This window comes from Prionailurus bengalensis, chromosome C1 (assembly GCF_016509475.1).
Source record: "Prionailurus bengalensis isolate Pbe53 chromosome C1, Fcat_Pben_1.1_paternal_pri, whole genome shotgun sequence".
In the NCBI taxonomy this organism is placed as follows: domain Eukaryota; kingdom Metazoa; phylum Chordata; class Mammalia; order Carnivora; family Felidae; genus Prionailurus; species Prionailurus bengalensis.
The window spans coordinates 72,762,074-72,778,535 of record NC_057345.1 but is presented as its reverse complement, the minus strand read 5'-3'; the positions used below and the strand labels follow the sequence as shown (position 1 = coordinate 72,778,535).

The window sequence follows — 16,462 nt, the reverse complement described above, 5'->3', positions numbered from 1 at the left end:
ACATCCTGCTGCTTTGTGTGGAATATTCTTTATCTATTGGGACCATTTAGATTTTAGTGTTATTCAAGTCCTCTGTTTCCCTTATTGAACTTCTGTCTGGTTGTTCTATTAATTATTGAAAATAGGGCATTGAAATCTCTTGCACTGATTGTGTTGCTGTCTGTTTCTTCCTCCGGTTCTGTCAATGATTGCTTCGTGTATTTGGGTATCTGATATTGGGTGCTTATTTATTGATAATTGTTATATCTTCCTGGTGAATTGACCCTTTTGTCATTAGTTAATATCCTTCTTTGTCTCTTATGACAGTTTTTGACTTAAAGTCTATTTTGTTTCACGTAAGTAGGGCCACACCTGTTCTCTTTTGGTTATCATTTGCATGGGATACCTTTTTCCAAGTTTCACTATATGTTGTCTACAGTCTGTTTCTTGTAGATATCATATAATTGGATTTTTAAAAAATCCATTCAGGTACTCTAAGTCTTTTGATTGCAGACTTTAATCCATTTACATTTAAAGTAGTTACTGGAGTGCCTGGGTAGCTCAGTTGGTTAAGCATCTGACTCGACTTCAGCTCAGGTCAGGATCTCATGGTTGTGAGTTTGAGCCCCACAGCCAGGCTCTGTGATAAGTGTGGAGCCTGCCTGGGATTCTCTCTCTCCCTCTATCTCTGTTCCTCCCCCACTTGCACATGCTCTCTTTCAAAATAAATAAATAAACATTTTTAAAAAAAGTAATTACTGATAAAGAAAAACTTACCATTGCCATTTTGTTCATTGTAATTGTTTTGTGTCCTATAGCTTCTTTGTTCCTCTTTTCCTCTTTTGCTGTCTTCCATTATGTTTTGTTGAATTTTTGCTGTGACATGCTTCAAAACCTTTCTTGTTTTCTTTTGTGTATCTTTTATAGATACTTTGTGGTTCCCATGGGGTTTATATGAAACCTCTTATGTTATAGCAATCTATTTTAAGCTGATAACGACTTCAGTTGCATTTGAAACTCCACTCTTTTACTCTATGAAAGATTTTGAGAGTAAAATGATGAAAGAGTTGTTTTCAGAAGAACAATAATAGCAAATTTAAATATGAATGTAGTGAATATATGGGGTAGATAAGTGAAATATCAGTTTAAAGACTTGTAAACACTAATCAACGTGCAATGTATAAGAAGAAAACTAATATTTATTGAGTCTCTGTTATATTCAAGGTACCCTTTTATTTATTGTAACAACCTCATGATGATGATGGTAACATTATTCTACAGATAAGGAAACTCAGGTTATAGCCCTAGTAAGCTTCAGAGCTGAAATCCATATCCAGACTCGACTTCAGATTCTATTTTAAATTAAAAAAAAAAAGAATTTGTTTAACATGATAAATATGAGATGTGCACAATTTAAACAATGACAATAACACAAACTGTATCAATGTTAAGAATTAGACCATTGTAAGTTTCTCAAGTATCCCTCACTTCCCTTCTTGCATTTATAGATAACAACTCCCTTGTGTTTGCCATACTTTACCATACTTTTACCACACTTTTACCAATGTGTTGTTTTGCTTGTTTTGGAAATTAATATAAATAGAACCATAGTACATTAAATCTTCAGTGATTTGCCCCTGCCACTCAGTCTTTTCTTTCCCATATATTCTAGGCTGATGCATGTAATTACAGCTTATTTATTTTTACTGCTATATAGTAACACACTATGTAGATGTACTGCAATTTTGTGATTGATGCAACTGTTGATACTCATTTATGGCCTTATTTCTTTCTTCAGATTACTTTTCACAAATCTTCCACGTGTGCTTGTAAGGACTTTGTAAACTCCATCTTGGGGATTCAGTGTTTTACATATGGCCAGTAGATCAAGATTGGTCACTTTGCTATTTCAGTCTTCTCTGTTCCTGATTTTTATCTGCCAAGATCTAGTAATTTCTGAGAAATGTGTTAAAATTTCCCTGTCTAACATTAGATTACTCAATTTATCTTTATCTATCAATTTTTACTTCATGTAGTGGAATTTATTAGTTGCATAAAAATTGAGAGTTTTTCATCTCTTCCTGGTGAACCTAGCCTTTTATCATTATTTAGTGACCCTCTTAACTCTAATAATCTGTCTTACCTTGAAGTCTATCATATGTAACACTAATATGATTATTTCAGCTTTTTTGAGCTGGTGAATCTCTTGCATATCTTTTTCTACTTTTCTGAACTTTAAATCTCCCTGTATTTTTGTTTTAGTTGTGTTTCTAATAAACAGCATATAACTAGTATTTTTTTTAATTCTGCCTTTATAATTTTTTTAAGATTGTAAATTGGTCTTGGAAGAGAAAGGAAAAAAGACTCTGGATTTATCTGCTTCCCTGAGAGAGTTATTTTTTGTTTCTTGGTCAGTAATACCACCTATGCAGGGTAAAAAGCTGCAGTGAGAGAATAAGGGAACTTAGTTTTCTTTTATCGCTCAGCCATCAGCTAGTTACACCCTGGATATGGAGCTGAGTCCGTTTCTTACACATACACACTAATCTAAACTTGCATATTCATCAATGTCTTTTGAGCCCCAGGAGTTGGTAATAGATTCTTAGTGTCTGCTTTTTTTATGCTATAAAAAAAAATGATCGGCTTTGTTAGCCGATCATAACTCAGCAAAAAATTATTTGCAAATATTACAACTTTCTGACTCTCCCAGAGAAGATGTTTCTCTTTCATCTAAGTTCCCATTATACTTTACCTCTACTTCGATTACAACTCTTATGTACTATTTTTTATTTTAAAATGCCATCATCAATAATAAATTAGGAATTCATTGAGAATAGGAACTGTGTTTCATTTGTATTTGTATACTCAGGGTTTAATGTGCTATTTATTATACCTTACACATAGAAAATTAATAAATGTTGGATGAAAAATGAATGAAGAATTAATTAAATAGTTAAGCATTAGCTGTCCTGTGTTGGAACTTAAATATCATAGCATTGATTCCATACCTTATGTCAGTCTAAATACTTAAAACCTATCACTTAGAGATCTTGAAGAATATTTTGGATACTAAAGAGTTAGACATCATTGTATCAGTCAGAATTCTTTCAGTTGTAAGTAATGAAAATGCAACTTAAACATGATTATATAAATATGAGCAAAGTTTAGGAATTCAAACAACTAAATCCAGGACCCCAAACAATATCATTAGAATCCAATTACTCCTACTCTCTTCATGTGTTAATTTATGGATTTCATTCTCAGGCTCTCTCTCCTTCATGATTTCCCATCATCCTTAATGCTATTCCCAACTGTTCCAATGTAGTCCAGAATTTCCTTTAGTTAGACTGAGGTGGGTTTCTGGCTCATTACTGAACCAATCACTGTTTCTGGGGGTGTAGAATATGCTGGCTGACTTAGGTACATGGCACATGTCCACCCTCACATTTAGTCAGGGATGGACTCACCTCCCTTCAAATCGTGTGGGCTGAGTGGGGAGAAAATGTTTCCCTAAGTAAAATTAGGATGCTTTTGCCTGAAAAAAAAAAAAAGCAAATGTATGTTGGACTTGCATATAACAACATACACCCATTTCAATAATCTAATCCATCTCTTCCAATGAAAAATAAGAGAGCTGCACAAAAATGTTAAGTTATTGCCTGAGATCATGCAGTTTCTCCAATGGCGCCATGTACATAATAAGCCTGTGATAATACATTGTAGACTTTTAAACTGACCAAGAGTTTTTCACCTTTTGATTGTGTTGCAATTTAGCAAAGATAGAGCAAGGCATAATGTGAAGACAAGATTTTAGTGCAGTTTGTCACTTTGCTGCATTCCAGAACAAATGATTAAAGCTACCTGGATAGATTTGCTATTTGGCATAGTTATTTACTACATTTAAAACTTAGATAAAATCTTTGAATGGTTATAGAATCACTAAAAGCAATAATGCAGAAGGTAGTTTTTAAAAGAGATTTACTTAAAACTTTGCTGACACATTGAATAGTTAGAGGAACAGAACTGAATAAGAAAAATGTCACCATGTTAAATAGATAGTATAGGGTGTTTTCTGAAGTAGAAAGATTTTTTTAAGTGACTTTGCTGAATTTTTATTCAGAGCATTTGATTTTTAATAGCATGCATTTTGAGTAACAACAGATTTCTTTTAATCGTGAAATTGCTAATCACATTCAGATTGTTACTTTCTTCTACAAATTCCTCTTTTTGCCAGCTTGTATTAAGAAGGGAAATAAACTGAAGAACATTTAGTGCAAATAATGTGTTCTAGATTCTGCTAGTCTCTTAACGGATATTAAAACAGCATATATCTCTTCCATCTGTTTTTAGACATTGTGGATACTGTATTATGTATTTGTTATCAAATTAACAATTTGATAATCAAATTATCAAATTAACAATTGGACCCATTGCTTTTTTTTAATGTTTATTTTTTATTTTATTTTTGAGAGTGAGAGAGAGAGAGCAAGAGCAGGGGAGGGGCAGATAGAGGGAGACACAGAATCTAAAGCAGGCTCCAGACTCTGAGCTGTCAGCACAGAGCCTATCGCGGGGGCTCAAACCCGTGAACTGCGAGATCATGACCTGAGCTGAAGTCAGAAGCTCAACCGACTGGGCCACCCAGGCACCCCAGGACCCATTGCTTTAAATTTAGAAGTACTTTTTCTGAGTGTCTGGTTGTGTCTGGTTGAAGAGAAACATACTGAGCAGATTATTTGAATGACAACATATTTTTAAAGAATAAGTTTACTACATTTCCCAATTTTTTAGATGCTCTATACTTTTTGGTCACTTACCCTCTGACCCAATTTGATAACTTCATAACGGGAAAAGAATTGTACCAAATTGTATTGCCCATATCCAGATTAATGCTGATTGAAAAATATTAATTGAGCTGAAGTTTTTCTTGCTTGTGCCTATGTTTCTTTTATAGGGACTCCTTGGAAATAGGGGACCTCCAGGACCTCCTGGTCTCAAAGGACCTCAGGTATGGAAAAAATAAATACCCCAGTCAGCAATTGTTTTAGTTCAAGTATTCCCTTTTTATTTTTCCTTGGACTTTATTTTTTGCTTAAAGAAAACATTGCTTTAGTGTGGACAATTTTTGCCGTACAGGATTTTTTAAGTTACCGTTTTACACTGGCAGTTATGAAATGGGATTTGGAATCATTTTCAGTGTTGTGAATTCATTAAGTAATTTATGCCAGTGATCTCCATGGAATATCTGAGGAATCTGAGCTAGAATCTCCCTCATATGCACTTGGATGTATATTTACTATTTGTGTCTATTTTATATTTGTGACCCAAGAAATTTTATTTTAATTGAATTGTGAATTGAGAAAAATGTTTGTTGATCAAATAAATAAAGTAGATTATATGAATCTAGATAGGTCTGTGTATGCTATTCAGATATGGTAATATCAACTTTTTATTTAAAGGTGAAAAGTCAGTATATTTAGAAAATATGTCAATAAATATAATAAAAACATTTATTGCTTTTTAATTTTCTTTAAGAATAATGTATAAAAATTATTTTTTGATGTTACTCTATACATTTTTTGATCCTAGAAGAATACACAAGATTTTATATTTTATGACATTATAACTGGTTTGATCCCAAGGACATTGGACTTATAAGTTAGTCTAAAGAAAGCTCTAGACATTAAGCTCCATTTGGGTAGGATCTGATATACCTTTATATCTCTATGCCTTAAAACAGAACTAAGAATCAAAACTATATTTATTAAATGAATGAAGTATTAAAATGTACCAGGAGCAAGCATTCTTTGCCAATAATATTTTAATATACCAATGGATATTAATTTCCATCTATTCAGAACTTAATTGAGTGGGAGAGATACTGAGCCCAAGAAGGTAAAGGTTATCCTTAATTTATGATCTCAGTGATTGTTAATCTTCGCTGTGATTTTTATTTGCATTTTCCTCATGACCAGGGATGATGAGCATCTTTTCATATGTCTCCAGGCCATCTGTATGTCTTCTTTGGAAAAATGTCTATTCAGGTCCTCTGCCCATTTTTTAATTGGATTTTTTTTTTGGCTTTTGGTATGGAGTCGTATAAGTTCCTTATATGTTTTGGATATTAGCCCCTTGTCAGATATCCTGATTTTGTGATGGATACCCTAATCACTTTTACTCTTATTCATTCTCAATTTTCTATATGTTACTTTTACCATCTACCAATTTAAAAACAGTCAAATAGTACAGGTATCCCTTAGAGTAGATGTGGTGTTGTAACTGAAAAAATTAAAACGTTATGGGATGATACAGTTCTAAAATACAAACAAGCCACAGCTTTATTTTCATCACATCTCAGAGTGAGTTTCAGGTTTCAGAATAAATAGAATAAGTGTTAACATTTTTAAGTACTTATTTCAGGCCATGAAATGTTCTGATTTTTATCTAAGGGAGAAGAAGGACCAGTTGGACTCTTTGGAGAACTGGGACCAAGAGTAAGTATCATATAAATACTCTTCAAAAAGTGCTTCTCTTAAAACAACTGTTGTGTGAATGTCTTTTAATAGCACCAAATTTTAAGTTGTAACAAAGGAAAAAAACATACTATAAGCATACAATCCCTCCAAATAATGTAAGCCTATAACTGGAATTTTCCAGGGATATTTTAAATGATATTATGCCTACTGCATATTTACTTGTTCTGACAGTGGTTTTATGGTCTTAGTAATTTGAGCTAATTATTTATAAATTTTCTTAAAATGTAATAGGAAGCTAAATGCCTTAGCCATTTTAATGATGTTCTGGAAATTTCTGTTGTCTAAGTGTGCCAGTAAAATTATGGAAAGCTAAATAAGATGCATTTTCTGTCAACTTTTTCTTCAGTTAATATTGTGTAGTAATATACGAATGGCCTGTTTTCAAGTTCTGAAAATAAGTTATTTAAGAATTTGGGCATTCATGACCAAAACTTACATTATCATGAGATACTTAAGGTGTGTCTATCACATTTATTTTAAGAGGAATCATTAGACTCACATGAACTACATCTCTTTCTTATGAGAAACATCATAACATACAGGTTCTTAAAACATTTTTACATTTAAGGAGACAGTAATTTTTTCTTTTGCACCTTTTAAAATGTACTCATTTAAAGTTTACTTCTCTAGAACTCAGGAGAGCCATGATTGCGTCTTATCTACTAAGTCTTAGTATTTATTACTATTGTCGCTTCCATTGGTTTCAGATCAATTTAAGCCTAGTATTGCTCTAAGTATGTTACATGAATCATCTCTAATCTGGAAAATAACCCTGCGCGACATTGTCCACATTTTTAAAAAAATGTTAAGTCTTTAATTTACTATTACATGCTCAAGCATTACATGCTCAAGAGAAAGCTAATATGACAAAATTTAAATAGGACCCAAAGTGATGACTCCAGCCCTGATGCTCTGAATTTCTTGAATTCAAAGAGATTATAAATGGGCTGATACAGATTCCAGTGAGATTCCTTCTGTAATGTAGAGATGATGTATAACTACTTCTTAATTACTATAATGTCTGAGTATTACATTACTAAAGATGAAATATTCTTGCTAAGGCTTTTTCCAAAACAATGTGAATGAAGTGTATTACTCAAAATTCTTTTTGTAAATATCATAGACTAATCTAATAATTTAGACTCTTAATTACATTTCTTCTCCTATATCTGCAAATTGATTACAGAGCAATTGACACTTAAGAGTAATAAGATGTTTTTTATTCTTTACTTTGTGCTTGGTACGAAAGCACTAGACAATTTCAAGCAAGGTAGAGGTAAAAATTAGAACAACTTTTTGGATAGAAGTCCTAAATATAATTTTAAAGTTACTAAGGTTTTTGTATGTAGTCAAAATGAATGAAAGCTGGAGAATTGTTTGTTTTGTTTTAAGAAAGAACAATAGGGAAGTATTTGTTAATGGATAGGAATAACAAAATGCAAATCTATAATACCTGGCAAGTATTATAAATTAGTATTATATTTAACAATCTCCCCACACACTTTTCCATCAAATTTTGTATAATCAGATATCAGTTGTTAAGTACTAGAAACCACATACTGTAGATTGATCTACCCGATATCTAGGATTTGACATCCTCTCCTGCAGTGATCTTATTCTCTGCTCTCTTTAGGTACTAACTGCTGTGGTCATAACCTTTACCTTGTCATTACCAGTAATACCAGGTTCTCCTTATTTTCAGTTTCAAACTTCTCATTTTCCAACCATAATCTCCTTTTTTTCTAGTACATTTTCTCTTATAACTAGTCCCACAGTCCCAATAAGAATTTTAACCCATCGATCCTATTGCCTTTCCATTATTCCTACTTCCCTCATAACCTCACATCCTTCCTCATCATGCTTAAAACACTACATTGTCCCTTTGATTGCATTCTGAATTCTATTTCCATACTCTTTTTCTAGTTTCTAGTATTGCTTCTACCCACCTCTCTGTATATATGCCATTGACTCTGCCTTCTCTCCTGTTATTGTGAATGAACAGCCGTTTTTCTAGCTAAGGTCAAACTTCTACTTGTTTACTACATATCTTATTCTCTTGCCTACTTATTCCCACTTTCTCCTGCATCATAACTTTGTTCTCTCTAATGGATCAGTTCCATCAGAAAATAAAGATGTTTTATGGTCTTTATTTCTTCCAGCTTAAAAACAAAACACAAAACTTATATTGATCCCAGGTTTTCTTCCAGGTGTTACCTTTTTCACCTTCCCTCTTCAGTAAAAATACTCAAAATTATTGTCGGGGCCCTGGGGTGGCTTGGTAGGTTAAGCGTCTAACTCTTGGTTTTGGCTCAAGTCATTGTCTCATGGTTCATGGTTCTGAGCCCCACGTTGGGCTCTGCACTGACAGCACGGAGCCTGCTTGAGATTTTCTGTCTTTCCCTTTCTCTCTACCCTTCCCCTGCACTCTCAGTCTCTCTTTCTTTCTCTCTCTTTCAAAATAAATAAACTTAAAAAAAAATTATTGTTTATACATGCTCTTTCCATTTTTTCTCCTCACGCTGTCTGCTGAAACCATTCTGGTCCCCACTACTCCAAAACAAATCATCTCATTAAGGTCATCAGTGACTTCTATATTGTGGAATTCAATGGTCATTTTTTAGTCGTCATGTTACTCAATAATCTTCAGAATTGGACAAGATCACACTCTCCTCCTGGAAGCACTTTCTTCACTTGCATGGTCTTCCTCCTAACTCTCTGGTAGGAAATTTGCATATTTTCCTCATTTCTTCAAATTCTAAAATTTTGGAGTGGTTTGATTTGTGGACTTATTCTCTTTTCTGTTTACACTGGACCAGACAAGCTGGTCAAGTCTTATGGCTTTAAATACCATCAAAATGCTGGTGAGTTCCAAAATCATACGTTTAGATCAGAATTTTTCTACCCTCTGAACCTCTGGGCATGTAAAACTATCAGACGATCTCTGCACTTAGGTATCTGACAAGACTATCAAATAGCAGTGTCCAATACTGAGCTCCCAATTTACCCTCCAAACCTTTCTTCTTACAGTCTTCTCCATTTCATTTAGTCCCTTATTCAGATTAAAATCTTGAATTTATTCTTGACTCTTCTCTTTCTCCCACATTTTACACACAGTCTGTGAGCAAATCCTGTAATCCCTGCCTTCAAACTGTATACACAGTTTTACCACTTCTCACAACCTTCTCTCTTACTACCTATGCCACTGTCATCTTTTGCTCAGGTTATTTCAGCCCTCTTTGGACTGCCTGCTTCTGCTCTTGCATCAAAGTGATCTTGTTAAAGCATAGATAATGACATTTCTTTCCTCAAAGCTTTTCTAAGGCTTCATGCTTCATTCAGAGTAAAAGGCAAAGCCCTTACTATAACCTACCAGGCCCTACATGACCTGGCTTCCCATTCCCCATTCCTTTCTTTGACCTCATCTTCTACTAATCTTTTCCTCTTACTCTGTTCCAGCTTCATTGACTTTTCATGGTTTCATGGTTTCTTCAACACACCAGTCACATTGTTGCCTCAGGGCCTTTGCACATGCTCTTTTCCTCTGCTTGGAATACACTTTCTTCAGATAGCCAAATAACTTGTCCCTTTAAGTCTTTACTCAATTACCACCTTCTCAGAGAACTCCTATTAAAAATTTGAACAAAACCCCCACAGCAGTTGATATCTCCCTCCCTTGCTTTACTTTGTGTCCTTCACTTTTACCACTACCTAAGATACTATATGTTTTACTTATTTTTTTTTAATATTATATCATCCTTATTAGAATGTAAGCTCTATGTAGGAGAGGTATGCTTCGTGCACTCTTCCAGCCCCCACCCCTAGAACTGTGCTGGTCATATCGTAAACAGTTAAACACTGTAGCCATACCCATGGCTGATGGGTATGATAAAATACACTTATCAAATAATTTTGAAGTATTTCATCTCATAGAATGGTCTGAATTACATAAATGTTTGGAAACTTCTAAAAATGAAAATGATTAAATGTTAACTCCTTTTTTTTCTGTTCTCTTCTAGGGAAAACCAGGTCAAAAGGGGTATGCAGGTGAACCAGGACCAGAAGGCTTAAAGGTAAAGTGGCTGACTTATTACCAGTTGTAAAGTATAGTTTTCAAAAATTTTAAATGATGGCTTTAATAAAAATATAATATGAACACCTGTCAAAGATTCTATTCAACTTATTAATGCGGAAACCAGTAACATGTTACAACTGGCTCAAATAGCGTTTGAGAAGCCATATAGCTTTATATCAATATCTATATATCTATCTATAAATATTTATGACTGTGACTGTGTTTATATATGTATCTTTATTTGAATAGATACGCAATTGAAAAAAGTTTGTGGGTAGATACAGGAGAATAAACCACAATTTGGGGGCCCCAACTGTTCATTTCACTGGACAGAAATCTACAATATAACTTCACTAAACATATATATATATATATATATATATATATATATATATATATGTGTGTGTGTGTGTGTGTGTGTGTGTGTGTTTATTCTGTTTATTTTTGACGGAGAGAGAGAGAAAGCAGGGAAGAGGCAGAAGAGAGGGAGGCAGAGAATCTCAAGCAGGCTCCACACTGTCAGCATGGAGCTTGACTGAAGGGCCCAAACCCATGAACTACGAGGTCATGACATGAGCCAAAATCAAGAGTCAGACCCTTAACCAACTGAGCCACCAGGAACCCTTACCTATATATTATATAGATGTATAATTTACATATATATATAATATATAATTTACATATACATAATATATAATTTACATTGCATAAAGTCTGGGTCCTTTAAGCAATTACAGTGATTCTAATTCCCTAGATAGTCACTGGGGTGGCCTTCACCACTTACTGTCACTGAAAGGATGGGTCACCTACTTTTTTGCCTTGTTTCCCAGTTTTGAATGACTTGAACACCAACAAATATAAAGTCATGCAGCAGGTTATATGTATAATACTAAGAACTAAAAGAAACTAGCTCATAAGAACTGGTGATTTATACAATTGTTTTCATGTTTATTTATTTATTTATTTTTGAGAGAGAGAGAGAGAGAGAGAGAGAGCGAGAGAGACAGAGCATGTATGATCAGGGGAGGGGGAGAGAGAGAATCCCAAGTAGGCTCCATGCTCAGCATGGAGCTCGACACTGGGCTCAGTCCCACGACCGTGAGATCACTACCTGAGCTGATATCAAGAGTTGGACGAATAACTGACTGAGCAACCCAGGCACCCCAATTTATACAAATTTAAAACTTAAGGAAAAATTTGAGGCACCTGGGTGGCTCAGTTGGTTAAGCGTCCAACTTCAGCTCGGGTCATTATCTCACGGTTCATGAGTTAAAGCCTTGCATCGGGCTCTGTGCTGACAGCTTGGAGCCTGGAGCCTGCTTCAGATTCTGTGTCTCCCTCACTCTGCCCCTCCCCCACTCGTTCTCTCTCTCTCTCTCTCTCTCTCTCTCTCTCTCTCTCTTTCTCTCTCAAAACTAAACATTAAAAAAATTAAAACTTAAGGAAAAATTAAAAAACTTTACAGCACTATAGCCAAATTTCTTAAAGTTAGAATTCATCATTTATATTAAACTAGTTATTTTCGTGATACTAGAATCTAAGGAAAAGCCAAACAATATTTTTTTAGGTTACTTAATAAAGAAATATGAGCTAAAATATTTTCTAATGTATCAGCTTGTCTGCCTGTGGCTGAAATTATCCTGGGGAGGATATGTGTACCTGACTTTCAAGTTATACAAAAAATGGAAGCATGATATTTATCAACAGAAAGCTTATTTCTCCTTGACTGAGATTAATCTCTGTACTGTCCAATAGCTCTAAAAATTCCACCTGTGAGCTACCATCTAGTTAAACTGGCAAGAAACTGAATCTTAATCATATTGACATCCTGCCTCCTTCCTAGAATCATGCCAGCATCTGCATGGCCAGGAGATAAAGGAGTTCTTTAATGTCCTGCTCCTTGTATTTGTCTCTGAAATTTTAGTCTTGGTGTGTAATATAGCTATTGACCAGAACCTGGCATTCCCTTGAGGGATGCTGACACTCCTGGAGGAAGCACTTGGGAGTTGGTTAAGGGTCATACCACCTTTTACAGAACCCTAGGATCTCTGTTCTCTCCCTAGGCCTGGGGAAATATTCCTCTCTCTCTTGTTGCCCTCAAAGACAACTCACTTCCTAACTTCAGGTTCTCTGAAAACTAAAGCAGGAATGCAGGTAATCTGCAACCGACTTCTGCTTTCTACCTGTTAACACAAACCTCCCCTAAGACTAAAGAGCATAAACTGTCCATCTCCCTTAGAATTTGAGAGGGGTATTGGATAAGGAGGGGGAAATACAAGGAAATCAATGATCTATATATTATTCTGCCACAAATATTTTATAAAAGCCATCTAGTGAATTGTCAGTCAAAACTAGGGTTTACAAACTACTACAGTGCTCCAGTGTTTACTGTTTAATGTATGCATATAGAAATGAAATGAAAATTTGCATAGTCTTTAAAAAATTATTTCGAATTGGTTACTCATGTGAATACTAGGTTTTAGTGCTTAAAATCAGCACTATCAAATAGAGTATATAAGATGAATCACGCATGTGAGCCACAATATAACAGTAAAAAGAGACAAGTGAGATTAATTTGAGTAATATATTTTAGTTAACCCAAGATATGAAAATATTATCATTTCAACATGGGATCAATATTAAAATTATTAACGAGATATATTATTTTTTGGTACAAAGTGCTTAATATCTAGGGTGTATTTTATATTTACATTACTTTTCAGTTCCCACCAGCCAATTTCAATGCTTAGTAGCTCTCTGTATGTCATTAGTGGCTACAATATTGTTTAGTGCAGTTTAACATTTTACTATTCCACACTGAATTGTAATTACCAATTTTTAAACAGAAATTGATGGTTTAATTTCCTATTTCTATAAATAAGATTACATTCCTGTCAGATTATATGTGGCACCCTGAATTTAATCTTCTACCTTTCATACCAAAAATGGACCTTTCTTATCACTGGTGAAGTATCACCTGTTCTTCAGGGCCCAACTCAAACACAGTTTTATGATCTATTATCTGAAATCATTGCTATTTGAATTATCAAAAGATAACATGGTGCGTATACTATATTTTACTTAACGTTGCCAGCAGGGTATGGGAAGCACACCATAGTTAGAAACACTAATATTTCTGTGGTGAAACATAAGGATGTTCACATTAATTAAAATAAACAAGGCTATGAGTAGCCTCACTCAGATCAGATCGAGCTTTGCTACAAAATAAATTCAGGTTAGGTCAAGTTTGCGACCAAACGATTGGTGAAAAGCTTAGAGTTTTCAGAGTGTTAGAGGCTATAGACTCTAATTAAGGTTATGAATGAATATACATTCCTTCCGCAGTGAAGCTAGTGCTAGCTTTCCCAGCCCACAGTGTGCAAGCCCCTATGAACCCTCGTACCACTTAATTGTGGCCTGTATTCTGCCTGGCATTGTGAGATCCTTTCCCCTGAAACAGATAGCACTTTCCTGTGGGCAAAGGCTTTATTTTTATTCTTCTTAGTATCTTCCACAGCCCTGATCACTCTGCCCCTTACAGGGTACACCTCAACAAATATTTCATTTTAAAACTTATTTGCATGTTTTAAAAGTTATTAAAAGTCATAAATCGAAGCATGTAATTTAAGAAAATAGGTAAATACCATTTGAACAGAAGGCGTGGAAAGATGACATTCCCCAGATATACCATCACAGAGTTTTGATGAACTAAGTTTTACCTTTTTTTTTTTATCTTTTGACTAATTACATTAAAAATGGAAATGGAAGCAATGTCATGAGTGATCTTGTTTGAAAAATAATTATTTTTACAGCTTTACATTATTTATCAACAGGGAGAAGTAGGAGATCAAGGAAACGTTGGAAAGATTGGAGAAACAGTAAGCTTATTTCATGCTCTTTTATTTTTTTTTCGTCATCCGTAAGCATGTTTACGAGTCACATTAACCACCACCTAGGGTTATAAAATTCAGAATATAAAATTCATAGTTCCTACAAATTTAAACTCACTTGTGATATGACAGACAAAATCTACTATACAAGAGAAATGAGGAGAAATGCAGTTACTGTTATTTTTGTCCAATATACTTATAATCTCAGAAGCATTCTTATTTCTAATTGATCTTTAATTTTAGTTCTGATCATTTCAATCTAAATTTGACCTTAACATTTTTCATTATTAAAAAGCTACAGCTTCTCAAACCATAAAATAGTTAATAAAGTTACTAAATTTAAAAATATTTTTCTTTAGATTTGAAAGATTAAATTAAGAGGAAATATACTGGAAAACGTATTATAATCTCTTTCCTCAGAAAAAGTTTGACTTGTTTAAATTTACATTTAAATTTGCAGGAGTAGGAGGCTTTGTGTTATATTTGAATCAGTTATATTAGCAGTAATTTTATTAACTGCACTAGGAAAAGCCAGCTAAAACATTTTCTAACAAGTGAACCTGTATAACATATATAAAATGGTAAATTGATACAAGCAAGTGAGTTTATTTACAAAGTGTGCTGGGTTATCAAAAAGCAAGTGGTACCATTTAATAGGTTAAATGAGCAAATTCTATTCTCTCTAACCTATCTTACGACTTAGATAAAAATAAAATTTTCTTAAAAGTTATTTTGCAATCTTAAGTAACTAAACAATTATATTTGCTGGTCTTGTAGTAAAACAGCAATACATTTCTGATATTCTTATCTTTTGTTGTTCTTTTTTTTAATTTATTTATTTTGAGAGAGAGAGAAGAAGGGAGGGAGGGAGGGAGGGAGAGAGAGAGAGAGAGATTGAGAGAGAATGAGAGAGAACGCGCAAGGGAGGGGTAGAGAGGGGAGACAGAGAATCCCAGGCAGGCTCCTGGCTGGCAGTACAGAACCTTACATGCGGCTCTAAGTTGTGAATGGTGAGATCATGACCTGAGCTGAAACCAAGACTCAGACGACCAACTGAGCCACCCAGGCACCCTCCTTGTTATTTTTAGTCATTCTTCTTTTTTTTATTTTTTAAATTTTTTTTTCCTACGTTTTTATTTATTTTTGGGACAGAGAGAGACAGAGCATGAACGGGGGAGGGGCAGAGAGAGAGGGAGACACAGAATCGGAAACAGGCTCCAGGCTCCGAGCCATCAGCCCAGAGCCTGACGCGGGGCTCGAACTCACGGACCGCGAGATCGTGACCTGGCCGAAGTCGGACGCTTAACCGACTGCGCCACCCAGGCGCCCCAGTCATTATTCTTAATAAAAATAAGAAAGCTCCATTTAATCTTAAAAGATCATTGCCATACCAATTAATCCTGAATCACTAGAAGGAGAATTTCTTGTTTTTGTTTTTACTGAGAAGGAAAATTTCAATGGAGTATTTATTTATATCAATTAGAGCATTCAAGACTTCTCCTCAAATACAATTGTAACTCATATTTTTCTAAGGTCACTCAAAGAAATTAAATTCTGCCACTTCAGAGTGATAAATTGCTTAAGAAATATATACAAACTAGAATTAATAGCCAAAGTTAAAATACCAATGAAGAGCATCTTTTCTTAATATAATATATTAAACTTCTAAGTGTAATTTACCTGGTAATGTTGGACTAGTTCCACATAGCATAAGAACCCATTGCTAGTGTTACCCAAAGAGGAAATGGAGTGCTTTGGCAGAGAGTGGATTTCTGTTATTGGAGAGAAATTAACATTTATTGATCATTTTCTATATCCCGGGCATAATATTAGGTGATTTTTAATACTGTGGTATTTCATTCAGTTCTCAAACAATTTGACAAGACACATTTTGTTATTCTGGTTTTTGAAATGAGGAAACTGAAGCACGGTAAGAAACCTGTTCAGAGTTACATAGCTAATAAATTGCTGAGCTGAGATTAAAA

The 16,462-nt window shown here is 34.4% G+C and overlaps 1 protein-coding gene across 1 annotated transcript in view; it reads left to right on the top strand.

Annotated features, from left to right (window-relative positions):
- Positions 1-16,462, top strand: part of COL24A1 (collagen type XXIV alpha 1 chain) — a 410,068-nt gene that overhangs the window by 172,259 nt on the left and 221,347 nt on the right. The window contains exons 22-25 of the mRNA XM_043575479.1: positions 4,934-4,987; positions 6,429-6,473; positions 10,532-10,585; positions 14,421-14,465. Of these exons, the coding sequence (XP_043431414.1) occupies positions 4,934-4,987; positions 6,429-6,473; positions 10,532-10,585; positions 14,421-14,465 (198 nt within the window). The remainder of the gene's footprint in view (positions 1-4,933; positions 4,988-6,428; positions 6,474-10,531; positions 10,586-14,420; positions 14,466-16,462) is intronic.